This window comes from Penicillium chrysogenum (genome assembly GCF_028827035.1).
Source record: "Penicillium chrysogenum strain IBT 35668 chromosome Unknown utg000005l_segment0_segment0, whole genome shotgun sequence".
NCBI classification, from domain to species: domain Eukaryota; kingdom Fungi; phylum Ascomycota; class Eurotiomycetes; order Eurotiales; family Aspergillaceae; genus Penicillium; species Penicillium chrysogenum.
In genome coordinates this window covers 4,495,275-4,509,635 of record NW_026622753.1, presented here as the reverse complement: position 1 = coordinate 4,509,635, position 14,361 = coordinate 4,495,275, and the positions used below count along the sequence as shown (strand labels likewise).

At 48.6% G+C, this 14,361-nt stretch overlaps 4 protein-coding genes across 4 annotated transcripts; 1 reads left to right on the top strand and 3 right to left on the bottom strand.

Moving 5' to 3' along the window:
* Positions 1–98: 98 nt before the first annotated feature.
* N7489_010104 (ER membrane protein complex subunit 4) lies at positions 99–781 on the bottom strand (the record flags this gene model as incomplete). Its single annotated transcript, XM_056715853.1, has 3 exons — positions 99–181; positions 235–581; positions 644–781. The coding sequence occupies 3 exons, from the start codon at positions 779–781 to the stop codon at positions 106–108; spliced, it is 561 nt and encodes a 186-aa protein (XP_056563475.1). The 3' UTR covers positions 99–105.
* A 468-nt stretch (positions 782–1,249) lies between these two features.
* Positions 1,250–3,976, top strand: N7489_010103 (putative AP-2 adaptor complex subunit beta; the record flags this gene model as incomplete). Its single annotated transcript, XM_056715852.1, has 6 exons — positions 1,250–1,285; positions 1,569–1,753; positions 1,835–1,910; positions 1,966–2,330; positions 2,383–2,811; positions 2,869–3,976. The coding sequence occupies 6 exons, from the start codon at positions 1,250–1,252 to the stop codon at positions 3,974–3,976; spliced, it is 2,199 nt and encodes a 732-aa protein (XP_056563474.1).
* A 650-nt stretch (positions 3,977–4,626) lies between these two features.
* Positions 4,627–6,189, bottom strand: N7489_010102 (putative eukaryotic translation initiation factor 3 subunit EifCl; the record flags this gene model as incomplete). The annotated part of the gene is made up of 2 exons (XM_056715851.1): positions 4,627–5,748; positions 5,884–6,189. The coding sequence occupies 2 exons, from the start codon at positions 6,187–6,189 to the stop codon at positions 4,627–4,629; spliced, it is 1,428 nt and encodes a 475-aa protein (XP_056563473.1).
* Positions 6,190–7,454: 1,265 nt separating this feature from the next.
* Positions 7,455–9,718, bottom strand: N7489_010101 (putative C6 transcription factor; the record flags this gene model as incomplete). Its single annotated transcript, XM_056715850.1, has 6 exons — positions 7,455–7,866; positions 7,933–8,280; positions 8,334–8,504; positions 8,564–8,715; positions 8,769–9,452; positions 9,569–9,718. 6 exons carry the CDS (start codon positions 9,716–9,718, stop codon positions 7,455–7,457), a joined length of 1,917 nt encoding a protein of 638 aa, XP_056563472.1.
* Positions 9,719–14,361: the final 4,643 nt, after the last annotated feature.

Sequence of the window (14,361 nt, the reverse complement as noted above, 5' to 3'; positions counted from 1 at the left end):
AACATGATCACTGGCATGATAGGCTGTTCCACATCGAATTATCATCAAGATCCCATTGCCAAAAGCCTCTTTCAAACATTTATCCTGTACTCCAAGCCTATGGCATCACCTGAAAGCAAAATGAGCCCGCTCCAAAGGCTGCCGTTCCGACTCCCATGCCAGCCAATCCGATCTCGTAGTTCTGGACAGATGTTAGCAAAATAGTTGTTGTCAAAACTGTAGGGCAAGACTTACGGCAACAGGCCCATCGCATTAACCTTCCAGATACCCAAACACAGTAATACCAGCTGCATCAACATGTAGACCACCTTTACTCCAAGCAGACGCGAATGTGTCGATGGGGTGTCGTACTTGGCGAATGCCGCATTGGTACCTATCAGGCCCTGTATGGGACCCTTGAACAGCATAAGGACCATCATAATGCTGAAAATCTGAAGACTGTTGCCGGACATGTACATCATAATGGCATTCATTGGGATCTGCTTGGACGGGGCGATGGCGATCTCCCACGCTTTCTTCATCTTAAGCGCATCGGTCTCCTCGGGTCTCTTCGTGGTAGCTTGTTGTTGCTGTTGCTGGCGCTGAAAAGTTCCATATTAGTATGTTCCCTTCCCTAGTATCATGAGTTATGGGTGGAACTCACCTGCTTGCCTCCGCGACTGCTCGAGAAGCCTGGCGGGTCCGGGATGCTAGATGCGGCCTTTGAGGGGCGAGGCATCGGGGAGTTCAAGGAAACAACCCATTGCGGAGGGGGAGGAGGTGGTAGACGAGCTTGTGACATAATTAAGATAGTAAATGTGGTGTGTGGGGGGAGATGATCTTAGAAGAAATGACGGGGAGGAAAGTTGGGTAGGGAGGTTCCCTCCGCAAGTGGCTACGCCGCCTTCAATTCTCCTTTCCTTCTCTCTCTCTCTCTTTTTATTTCCCACTTCAGTTAGCCTTCTGATTCTTTTTCCCAATTGTCTGAGAAAGGACAATGTCCAATCGCTGATCCAATTTGTCTCCGAGCATCCGAACGGTGAACACGTCCTCGGTCTCACCCTTTTCCTCTCTCAAAACTCCCCGACGACCCGGACCCTTTAGACTTGATTTCACGCGCTTTACGTTCGTTCTATCCTCGACGATCCTCCAGCCAAGCTCGACTGTGATTGATCGCACGGTTGTCAGACACGACGGAGCTCGCCCGAAGTTCGCATTCCAAGAAATCGCGCCTAGCAGTGCCTAATCGCTATTCGTCCATACCGCAGCCATGAGTTCTGGAGGAGATGCGAAGTTATTCGCCAGGGTACGTTAGCTCGCCCAGCCTGTTCTCTGATTGCATGATATATCCAACGTCGCATAATATTCATTTCCCCCCTTCCCCGCATTCTACTTCCATGTATTCGCTTCCCCTCGCTTTGGTGAGCTCTGTACTCGGGCTTTTGCATCTTGCTTGGTTCCCTTGCATCCGGCATAGGCTATTGTTTTGTTCCTACCTCACTCCGAATCACTCCATCGTATCTGCCCTCATGTTTATCGCTATATCTCCTTATCCTCCATTCCATGGCTCACGCTCACGAAATATACAGGGGAAGGTTGCGGAGTTACGGCAAGAGCTCAATAGCGGCGGCAAAAAAGACAAGAACTATTCCGCCAAAAAGATCGCCCTTAAGAAGATTGTCGCCAATATGACCATGAGCAACAACGACATGGTTGCGCTGTTTCCAGATGTTATTGGTTGTATGAACCTGCCGAGCTTGGAGATCAAGAAGATGTATGTCCGGACCATCTACTCAATAATGCTCCTTATGGTGTGCCATGCGGGCTAGAGCTTGCTTGCTAATACGTTGTGTAGGTGCTTCTTGTTTCTGGTCAATTATTCGAGAATGAAACCAGAGGTCGCATTGAAAGCGCTACCCATATTGGTTGATGTATGGCCCCGCTGTTATGAAAGGAGATTCGAGTTGTGCTAACTTTGCTACACAGGATATGGCAGACAACAACCCACTTGTGCGCGCGCTTGCGCTGCGAACCATCTCATATGTGCATGTTCGTGAATTTGTCGAAGCGACGTTCCAACCTGTCAAGCGCCTGATGCAAGACAATGACCCATATGTCCGCAAGACGGCTGCTTTCTGTGTTGCAAAGCTCTATGAGCACGATAAAAAGATGGTTGAGAACTCAGATCTAATCGACAGGCTCAACCGCATGTTGAAGGATGAGAACCCGACTGTTGTTTCTAGCGTCTTGGCTTCGTTGGTGGATATCTGGGGCCGCAGTGAATCGATTTCACTCACTATCGACTATGTCAGTGCCTCGAAATTGGTTTCAATCCTGGCAGACTGCTCCGAGTAAGTATGTTCGGTTCCATATCTGGGGACGTCGTGTTAACAGTTCATACAGATGGTGTCAAACTTACATCCTCGAGGCATTAATGGCATATGTGCCTCAGGATTCCGCGGAGGCGCTTCTGCTGGCAGAGCGAATTGCCCCACGACTGTCACACTCAAATTCCGCCGTCGTCCTAACCTCATGCCGTGTCATTCTTTATCTCATGAACTACATTGCGGGCGAAAAGCATATCACGTCATTATGCAAGAAGTTATCTCCGCCGCTCGTCACATTGCTTTCCAAGCCGCCCGAGGTCCAGTATCTGGCACTGCGCAATGCTATCTTAATTCTTCAAAAGAGACCGGAGGTCTTGCGGAATGATATCCGAGTGTTCTTCTGCAATTACAACGACCCAATCTACGTCAAAGTCACCAAGCTGGAATTGATGTTCATGCTAACCACAAAAGAGAACATCTCCGTCGTGTTGGCAGAGCTCCGAGAGTAAGAACTTCACAGATTGACTTGACTGTATCAGACGTGTACTGACATCTTCCACAGATATGCCACTGAAATTGATGTTCACTTTGTGCGCAAGGCCGTCCGGGCCATTGGAAAATTGGCAATCAAGATTGAATCGGCTGCAAAGCAGTGTATCGAAACGCTCTTGGAGCTGGTCGATGCCAAGATCCCATACATTGTCCAAGAGGCAACAGTTGTGATTCGCAACATCTTCCGCAAATACCCCAACCAGTACGAAAGTATAATCAGCCATGTTATCCGAAACATCGACGATCTGGATGAGCCTGAGGCCAAGGCAGCCGTCATTTGGATCATTGGCCAGTATGCAGACCGCATCGATAACTCGGATGGCCTCCTCCAGGATTACTTGGCCACATTCCACGACGAAACGGTCGAAGTGCAGCTGGCCCTGCTCACGGCTACCGTCAAACTTTTCATCCAACGCCCCACCAAGGGCCAGCAGCTCGTACCACAAGTACTGAAATGGTGCACCGAAGAAACAGATGACCCTGATCTTCGTGACCGTGGTTACATGTACTGGCGCTTGTTGTCGACAGACCCAGCAACCGCCAAGCAGATTGTCATGGGCCAAAAGCCCCCAATCACGGCCGAGAGCGAAAAGCTAGACCCACGCACCCTCGAGGAACTGTGTCTGAACGTCGGCACTCTAGCCACTGTTTACCTCAAGCCCATCCACCAAGTCTTCCGCGCTGCCCGCCCTCGACGTCTCCTGCCCAGCCCAGCCTTGCAACGTTCCCCCGTCGACGACGGCACAGGAAACATGCTCGAATACAACCCTCCCACCGCAAACATGGCCTCCGCATCAACCAGTAATAGCGGTCTAGCCACAATCATCACCACAGGTGATCCCGTCACGCCAGTTTACAATGGGCCTCCTCCTTCTCTCCCCGTCGCCCCGGGCGTCAACCCCGGAACCACAGGTCCCAGCAACATGAATGAAGCAGCAGATGCAGCAGACGCTTACTTCAGTGGTATCGGCTCCCAGCAAATGGCTTCGATGGACCTTGATGGTACCGGTGGTGGAGGTGCGCCTCAGACTCAGTACGTTGTGACTCAAAATCAGCAGCAGGTGTATCAGCCACAACTGGCTGGTGGAGCTGCCACGGGAGAGCTATTATTGTTATGATTTAGTTTAGAGAGGGATGTATTTGTACATGTAGATAGAAGACGTTTCTCATGCGGCCTGCACCTAGTAATTACGAAATATTTTCATCTGAATGGAGTTTCTAGGGTTTCTCATTCACGCCAAGTCCCTATCCCAGAGCAACTCAGGATTTCGTTTTAAGCAGTCACAGTGGAAGATATGAAATATGTAGAGTCTTTCTCGTTGATCTAATGCTTTCATCAAGTAACTGTTTTCCTTCTACCTGACACAAATACTCTCCCCATGCTGTGTTAACCATCTGCCTTCAAAGAAGCAGCGACAGCAGACCAGGATGACACATGAAACAGCGGACGCCCACCAAAAATATCGCGATAATCCAACTTGAACTTGATTTTGAACGGACCAGGAAGCCTTGAGCTTCCATGATCCATGGACGGGGAACACTCGAAAAATAAAAAAAATTGGAAAACAAGACACAGAAACATGAAACGTGAGAAGGGGAAAGGGGAGAGCAATGAGTATAATATGGAAAATAAAAAACAAAGTAGGCAGAGAAAAAGAAAATTCATCTCAAGTCATGTCCGTTCCTCTTCTTGTAAGCAGAAGGCTTCCCACCATTCGCTTTTTTTTTCTCTTCAACTCTCGGTACACTTATGAGACACGGGCCGCGTTTAGTAGACGCGAGCGAGGTTACGCAGGTACCAGTCGACCAGACGGCGGCCGGCCTTGGTCTCGCTGACGTGGATCAGGTCGTCCTCAAGAGCGTAGTCAAGATCGTTGGCGATGGCAGGCTCGCCATCCAGGAGGCCACCGTCGACCCAGCGGATCTGGCGGCTGCGCTGCTTGTTAACGAGCAGCCACGAGCGGAGCTGCTCGGGGGACACCTCGAGGAAACCTGCAAGCTTCTTGAGGTCCATGGTGGTGTAGAGCTTGAGGTAAGAGCGGATGGTGGGGTTGAACAGGGTGTTCTTGACCTCGTCCATGAAGATGGCGGTGTGGTGGTCGACGGGGTCGACGTTGGAGGCGGGGTTGTCGAAGTCGGGAGGAGTGGGGTTGATGAACTTAGGGCAGGAAGAGCGGAAGAGCTCCTCGAAGACGGGCAAGGCCTCGGGCCCACCCTTCTGCATGCGGTAGAATTGCTCGCCGTACTTCTCGCGGACGGCCGAGTGGATGGTGTCATCCAGACGGGTGGGGTGGAGAGCGACACAGATGGCAATCAGGGCGTACATCTGGTCGTTCTTCTTGGCGATGGCTTCGTAGTTGTTGCCGCCCTTCTGGAAGTTCTTTGTCCGAGACACATACACGAGGATGTGGCTGAACATGCGGATGGCGTCGCCGTAGCGGCGCATCATCATGTAGGAGAAGCCCACGTAGTAGTAGGTGGTGAAGTGGGCGGCCATCACGCGGGCGAACATGGCCTTCTTGTTCATCTCAACATCGTCGAGGATCTTCAGGGCCAGACTGAAGTCACCGAGCAGGCAGTGCACGCGCAGCAGTCCGATGATCGAGAAGTAGCCGAGCATCTTGTACAACGGGCGCGAGCCGTACTCGCCGGCGACAGCCATTGGATCTTCTCCCCGCTTAGTGGCGTTCAATTGCTCGCTGATCTGCGAGCGCTGGATGAGAGAGTAAAGCACGTTCAGCACTGAGTAGCAACCCCATGTGTTCGGGTTTTCGCGGAGCAGCTGGCTCTCCTCCTCGTTGGATCCAGTGCAAGCAACACGGTTGCGGTAACGGCAGAAGGATTCGAATTGGTAGATGAACTCGTCAATAACTTCCCAAGCCCAGTAGTACTGATTGTAGAGAAGATTATCGTTAGTTTTCTGAATTGTCATGAGGGATGAATCGACCTGTTGATTTCACGAATGCCAAGCTTTTCCTTTTCATTCATGGCGTTCAACAATCGGCGGGCGAAACGGGGCACCTACGTTAGGAACCTCCAAATCCACGGGGCCATCGGAGTTCAGGATATAGTGGAAGAGACTGCAGTAGTTGTCGTAGCTGGCGAATTTGGTCTCAAGAGTAGCCTGGTATTCCAGCGGGGTGGCGGCGGCGGCCAGCTGGGCCTGAAGGTCGTGGGCCTGGGATGCACCGTGGGACATGGTCTGATCCAGCTCGCTCATTCCATCGTCGAAGTTGACCTGCTCGCGGTAGTCGTTGACCATAGCCTCCTCCTCATTATCGGACTCATCGTTCAAGTTGGGGCGCGCATTGGCGCGGTCTTCGTAGGACATGTTGAGTATGAGGGGGGAAGAAAAGAGTTAAAAATGCAGCAAGATGCCGAGATGAAACGGCAGTGAGGAAGCGGAAGGGCGCGGTGGGGAGGGGGTGGGATAGCGTCGGCGTGTGCGATTTGCCAAAGAAGTCGAATTTTGAGGGTTTTCGCTTGGGTGTTTGTGCTTATCTTATCTGCGCATAAGTATTGTAATGACTCAGCTGTGCGGGTTTTGTGCACGGTGCACTCAGTACGGTGGAAGTACAGGGTACTGAGACCATCACCTGTTTTGGCGGGAAATTGTTGTACTGTGTACTTCCACTTCGTATAGACCTCAACATCGATATAGCTTTGCAACTACCTAGCTAGGTAAGTACATAAATACCTACATATATAAGTAGATATTTAATAAATAGAATAAAGGATTTAATATCCCTGAAGTGCACAACAGACCGATGGAAGTGGCTCTAGACATTCTAAACCGAATTGGTACTTTTTCTGGCTGGCTGTTCCATGTCTTGATATAAAAAGTGACCTTGTATAATATACTCACTGCTCCGGCCCCTTGTTCAAAGACTGACGCCAGGGTACACTAGGTGTAATTATTCAAACTATCTACAAATCTGGTCAAAGTGTGTGGTATTTCCAAATATAAAAGACAGACGTAATAGGGCCCAACGGTGTCACAGCAGACAGAGGACGGTTGGCTTTAGCACTTTACCAGGTCAGTTCAGCTCAATACCCATTTTTGAACTTTCTAGAGGAATGCGGGAAGTTGAGCGCTAGAGGCATTCTGTGTTTCTCGAGTATGTGATTTCATTAACTAGCCAGGTGTGAAATATTTAGGGAAAAGACTTCCGGTGGATCAGAGGCCAGCAACTGGTCGCCCGTCATCGGCTAACACTATTTTGCAGATGACAGCCCCTACCTGCCCTTCTCCTCAGTTAACGTCGGCACTTCTTTTCCCCTTTTCCCCCTCTCGCTCCAAGGCACAGGCGGTGATGTCTCTAGCCCGAGTGCCGGGAAGGCAGAGATTGCACTGGCCATTACCGAAGAGATGAGTGGGCCAGTGTCCACGTTTTATTCTGCCGTGACGGTTTTATAGGATAGCAGCTTTTCCTCAGCGCCCTCGTTCCAAGTCCAGCCGGCACAACACCTCAACCGCGGATTTCCACCTTCGTTTCATCCGAGTCTGCAGCAGGATGAAATTTCTTCCAATATCGTCCATATGGTAGCGGCATGGGTGCATTCATACAGTCACAAACACAGGGGCCATGTTAATTTTCAGGGCTCAAGACTCCTCCACTGTTCCGGGTCGTCGAAGATTGCAATAACCTCAGATGGCAATCGGACGCCAAGGTGCAGCGCGTTCTTCCTGATCTCATGAATCATGTCGGCTGTTTGCTTAAATCTGTGACTAAGAGCCGTCCCAAACCGACACAGCTCAGCGAACGCCTGCCTTGATTCGTCACTTTCTTCCAGTTGCGGAACCAAGATCCGAAGCCCCGTCTGTATGGCATCGACTATCTGACTGGGTATATGCTTGAGGCCATACGACTGACGATGGATGCGAAGACATTGCGCCGTTTCCTCGACGGACTTAACCTGGTAGAACCGGGCCTGCCGAACTGACTGTGGATGTTGAGGGTCATTCAAAATCTCAAACAGATGGATGATAGCCTGCAGACATTTTATTCTTCACGAGGTATCAGCACAGGAACAACCACTAGGGTGCATGCAACAGGAAGATAATAATGCTTACCGCAAGAGAAGGACTTGTGGGACCGGATTTGGTTGTATCTCGGGCACGCTCGGCCAGCGTTGCAGCCAAGCAGTCAAACGATCGAATGGGTCCTGAGCTTTTCTCCACAACTCGTCAAGATTGGTGCCGCGGCGTCTTTCAGAAATGAGTTTTTGGGCATCGACTAAGGTTCTGCTGAGCTCAGCAAGTCCCTCCCTGACTTCAGGGAGACGTGCTGGCTTTTTGTCATATGTGATTTTGTTTGAGCGAGGGTACGGTGTCCAGTCAAAGTCTTCGTTGCCACACAGTGTGACATCGGACGTGGGATATTCTAAGGGAGCAATCTTCTGCAGCTCAATCGACATTTGTCTACACCAATTGGTTAGACATTGCTCGTTTGTGTAAGGATGGGCAGCACTTACGAGCTCATGTTGAAGACACCCCAGGCAGTAATCGTACGAACACGTTCCATCTCTGGCAACATCTTCATTTTCGACACTGCTGGGGTATCAAAGAGTCCTATATCCTGTGCCAACCGAACGGCTTGGCTAAGCATCATCCAACTTTTCTTGACTCGTCCTTGGCATTTAAATCTGCCAAAAGTCAATATCGTGGACATGGCTGGTCTGCTACAAACCAGTGGATAACATACACACAGCACATCAAGAGGAGAGCCTGGATGTTAGGCAGGTCGTGGTCATCATCTTCGACTTCCCACAGTCTTTGTGCCTCATGGAAAAAATTCTGGCCGCGCGAGAATACGTTCTCGGGGATGGAAAAAACATCGGGGCTATCAGAATAGGTCTATCGGGGTTAGCTAATGGTTTCGCAGGGGGGTATATTTGCGAGATCCATACGCTGGCCATTGACAACAGGCTATTGACGAGAAGGGGCGTGCAGAACTCCGACCTTCGGTCACCGAGTTTCATATGTTGCAGGAAGATGCGCTGATCAAGGAACTGCGTACATGGGTGGTCCCAGGTGAAGTAGAGTGAGACTAGGTGCGAAACCAGATAATCATCATCTGTGACCTTTGTCCAGGGCTTTGCTGGCACCTCGAAGAGAGGTATGTCACAGAGGCTCTCCAGTGTGACACGAGCGTAAGGGCTAACTGTCGGCCATTGCGGAGGTTTCGTGTTTGGAATCTCTTCTGGTGAGCTTGCTACATTGCCAGGGTCCGACGGCCGTCTCACCCCGTTGCCCGAGGTTTCTATGGGATTCTCCCCATACTCTAAAATCGCCAATTTGCTGGCATTGGACAACTCTTGGGGGTCACCGAACGTCGTGGCCGGGCTTCCGACAGCATGGGCGATATCTTGGAACGGTGCCTTTTTCCGAATCAAGTCCATCACTTTGTCAAACTGGAGCTGGTCAGGCGACCCGAGGGTGCTTAACAAAGACTCTAGTAGATCTTTGTGGTTTGTGAGCTCTTGGATCGTCCGTTTGACGGCAACCTTGCGTCTGAGGTCTCGACTAGGATCGAAGTGACATTCGGTGTTGGTGGACCGACAAGCCTTGCACGGGGCATCCGGTCCAGAACACTATATTGAGCGAAACACAACAATTAGCCATTTTTTCTCCAGAATCTGGCACAAGCCAGAAAAAGAGAGAGAAAGGGAAAGAGAAAAGAAAGAAATCAACCGATGCACCAACTCACCTTCCTCTTTGCTGCCTTGCATGCCAGGCAAGCCGTAGAATTCTTCTTTGGCCTACTGACAGCGGTCGTCGTCTGCGGGGCGAACATGCGCGGCGGTCCCGGTGCCAGCGCCGGAAATTGTTTCGTGTTCTCGTGAGGGGTCATCTTCATTCCCAAAAAGATCAGCCTTGCGGACAATGGTTTTCAAAACAAAGTTGTGGTTCGAGATTGCTGACCGAAATATACCGCGGTTGAAGCTTCGGCAATGCGAGTCTGTTGATGAAGCAACGCTGACTTGATGTTTCGAGTGGTGCGGGCAGACGATCTTCTATACAGCACTGAAGCACGGTCCTAACGTTTCCTCTTATGGGCCATCGAATTCGATGTCTCCAACGTCTCACCAGTCCGATGTCAGGAAGGGGGTAAGTGTCATGTCGCTATGGTACGGGCGTCACGGTGCGGTGCGTTATTTACGCATGAGGGTGGGGCACGACTAAAAGAAACTATTCTGGAATCGGTGGAAATGATCAAAGTCCACCTGCAGGTGACAATATCCCAAAAGCGAGAGGGTCGCGTTGGCAAACAGAAGGGGAGGTTCGACGCCCGTCACACAACCGGGGTAACCCGGTAGGCCAAGCTCGAATTCAACAATCATTGGAGGGCTAACAAATCCAGCAACTTATCAATACAAGCCGATGATATGCAGCGGATGGCGAAGGGGCCATTGAGTAGCCTGAGGGATACTGTCAAGAGATCCGGGAGATCAAGGACCGAATATGGAAAGCCCGGGGCCAGCTTGACCCAAAGCACGGGATACTACTAATCCAAAAAAAATCAATGGCGAATCAGAAAAATAATAGAAAAAATGAACAGGAAAAAATGAAAAAATGAAAAAATGAAAGAAAATGGGGAAAATCGAAAATGGAAAAATAATTGAGAAAAAAAAAGGCACCGTCTAGGGATGTGTATCAATACGGGGGTACCCAAAAAGAGAAATCTTCTAACATTTGAATCTAGGGAGTGCGCAATCTTCTATGGTATGTACGGAGTATTGGACTATTTCGATGTCTTTCTCGGAATACATGCCGTCTTAGAATGGTGTGATCTTCTTTGGTCTTGTTCTACTCTAATGACCTTGACTATGATCTTTGACTATGACCTCGATTCTACTTTTCCCCCTGTCTGATTCTCTCTTGGCAAAAGACTGGGATCGGGGATGCCGCCACTTCAAATCTGTCAGGTTTCTTGGAGACTGAAGCCAGATTTGTTATCTTGTATAGGAAACCCCCATGTCAATCATATATACCTCCATAACCTCCACCTTTTCTTTTCGCCACTTTTCTTCAGGAACTAATTGGGGATGACATACAACATATTACAAGGGCAAAACTCACACCCATGTCAATATTGTATCCTGGTAAGCATTTGTGGAGAATATCATTTTACTAACCAGCCACGCTCACGCCTGCAGCCTTCTAAGATGGGAATCTCGATTTCAACCTGGGCTTGGAAAAATGATCCAAAGGGCCAGGGTTCGCATGGAACAAAATTTCCAGCACACCGGTTGATGGGATGGGACCACGAGATGTGCTCCAGGGCTGCTACGGAGTACGGAGTACACAGTACACGCTGTGGATCTCCATACGGAGTAGAATCTTGGAAGCTTGTCCCGTCCCAAAGTCTTTTCCGTTGTGGATCGAATCGGGATTTTCAACCAGAGGGAAGACTTCGGGAACATCTTCAATCTCACCAAGGACCGATCCCCTTTAGACTCAAATTATAATTCGATACTTCCCTGGATCCTTTATTGCGTACTCCGTAACGACATTCACCAAACTCTCTCGGCAAACCCCCTTCGGTTTTGATACATCCCCATAACTTCTTCCAACGTTTCTCATTGGCGGTTAAAACAACAGCCAATCGGAATCACTACAGGAAATGCATTTTCCTTTCTTGGCATTTTGTCAATCACTCTGAATCCCTCTGAATATCAAGCAACTGACCTGGTTTACATTCTTTCTGGCGATGCTACACTACTGCACTTGGATGTCAGAGCTACCTGGCCGTTTGGGAGAAACTTTTCGTTCGAATATCTCTATTATATGTACTGATATACGTACAAGTATCGTATCTTGTATATTGTGTATACCACACTAGTAGTACTGACATATGGGATACCTTTCCCAAAACGACATCTCCCCGGCACTCTTCACCCAGATTCTCGGGCCGTTCCAACTAGTCTTTTCCTAGTGAAGTCCGCGCAGAAAGAAAATTTCTTTTTTTTTTTTTTTCTCAAAAAATGAAAGAAAAAGAACCGAGAACGGTCAAGTAAACTTTCCGACTTTGAGCCTAGATGAACTATGCATGCTAGCGTCGCATACTGCCGCTCACGCGCCCGGTAAAGTGAAAATTAGGATAACGGATCTTTTGTTCCGTTCGTTTATATCCTATCGCTTGAGGTTGTTTAAATATAACACATCCATGGATATATGTACTTCGCCCCCGCACAAGTTCCAGTCCTGGTTAGATACCGGGACCAGGGAGCCAGTGAGATCCGCTATGCGGCTGAGATCCCCTCTTTTTTTCTCCCGTGTCTTGGGCATTGAATTCCCAACAATCTTTTTTTTTTTCCTGCAACTAAAACACAGTACTCCGTACAGAAAGTTGTAAATTGGCTGCGATGTAACGTGGTCTACAAATGTCTATCACCCGCATATGTGATGAAAGCCCCCTCGCCTATCTAGGAGATAGCGCGAAAAGACTCCTGCCAATAGTAGAGTTAGCGCGATGCAGGACAAGAAAACGCGGTTATCCTATAGTTTTGCTGAGACGCTAACTTAGATTGTAATGTTCTGGGCCAGACCACTTTCAAACTTCGAGATTTGCATATGCTTATCTATATTTGGTTGGACCTTGTACCTTGTATACAAAGGATCTGTAGATCTGTATCTAGATTGATGTCATTTACTTTCTCACTTTCTCACTTTCTCATTCGGATAAAATATAGATCTCCTTTGGTTGGTCGGATGTGTTCACCGTTAGTGGACCCCGCTTTAACTAGGTTTACTATATTTGTCCAGATGACATTTTGAGATTTCCGGCTCATTTCAACTGGCATTTTCATATAATTCATATTATAATCTATATTCATACTATCGATAGAGTATTGATAGACCCTTCAATTAGCCTTTTTTATAATTCGAACCTTTTTTCTTTCTTTTTTCCTTTTTCTTCACTTCAGAGAACCACGGCCCGTCAATGCATTGCAGCTGTAGCGGGGTATTTAACTAATCTAGACCCCAGTCCTTTTTTGGCAAGGATTCGCCTTAGTACAATATAGTTAGTATTTGCTTTTGTTGTCCCAATAAACCCAGCTCTTGCATATCTCCACGGGTGGATTGGTTTCTGACACCTGCCATTCTACTTCCTACACAGATTACGCAGGCCATGTTTGCTATTTCCTTTCTTTTTTTTCTCGAACCACTTACGATATTTAGGATAAGATCAGCCAGCTGCAAGCACTGCGAGTCAAACAATACTGCCTGATCCTATATGTCATATTCCTGCTCAGTGTTTGGTTGGCTTTCATTTCGTGGCAAACCCCTTGATTCCAACCTGGTCGGTTCCGTATCCAATCGTCGGATCATCGGACTACCAACAAGCGATGCTTGCAGCATATGCACATGTTAGCATCCAGTCCGCATTATTGGCTTGAGGTATGTCACATATCATGGCAGTGCCATCCTTGAGGTTGGTCGATCACGCCTCTATCCGCTTAGATTGTACACGCAGGCCTCGTGGCGGCGATATCTGCCGACCAATTGCTCTGGTGCTAGCAGTCTCAGTTTTATCAAGGTCCCCAATAGATGTATTTGTTCTTTTTGTTGCATGTTGTAGGCAAACAACGAACCCGACATCTCCATCATTACTTATGTGTTGTATATTGTATCCCAGGTCGATAGTCTATCTTCTTGGCGCGTACTAGTCATTGCTCATGCCATGTTCTTTGCCTTTGCGCTCTGTCACCAATAGTCTGTCAGTCCCCGAGACAGTTAGAGTCGTAGAACTATCCGTGGCAAGATCATAGGGGTCAGCGCGCATTTGCCTTTTCGGTTAAGTATAATAAAAGGTGTATCCATAGGATATAACTATAGGAATAATACAGTAGAGATCTTCCCGCAACTTTTTCCATATCAACAAGTCTCCAGGATTCGATTAGATGAAATGCTGCTCGAAATACTAACGTCCTCGATCACGTCATCTGCAGTAGCTCTTCCATCAAGCACTATCCATTTTACATTCCTCCCTTCATTGTTCCTACAATTGCATTTTCATCATGGCGTCTGGCTCTTCTGCCTTCCTCGTTCTTTATTAAAGGTAGTAGGATGGATCTTGGGTTTTCCATTTGCGGTGCTGTCTGTGAGAACACTAATTGACTAAAATGCCTATATGTGTAGGTCTTCCAGACCTTTCTAGCAGTTCTTCCTACTGCTAGTATGCCCAAGCCATACACATACAGGAAAGAAGTCTGTCGGCGATTCATATTTGGTCCGCGCTGAGAACCGGAATGTCTCCGTATCGCATTCTAATTGGACTATGAAGGCCACTTGACCATACCCTGAAAGAGTCAGCTCCACGTTCAAGATAACGCTCTGCATAGTGCCGTGATTTACAGAAGCTTGCGTCGTTGCATATGCATCGCCTTAGCCTCGGTGATCAGCGTTGCCTCCGTGCAAAGATCTCCAGCGTCTCAATAGGATCGTCCAGCCAAGCCTTGCAAGCATTCATGTTGATGACTTCCGTACAATGATACG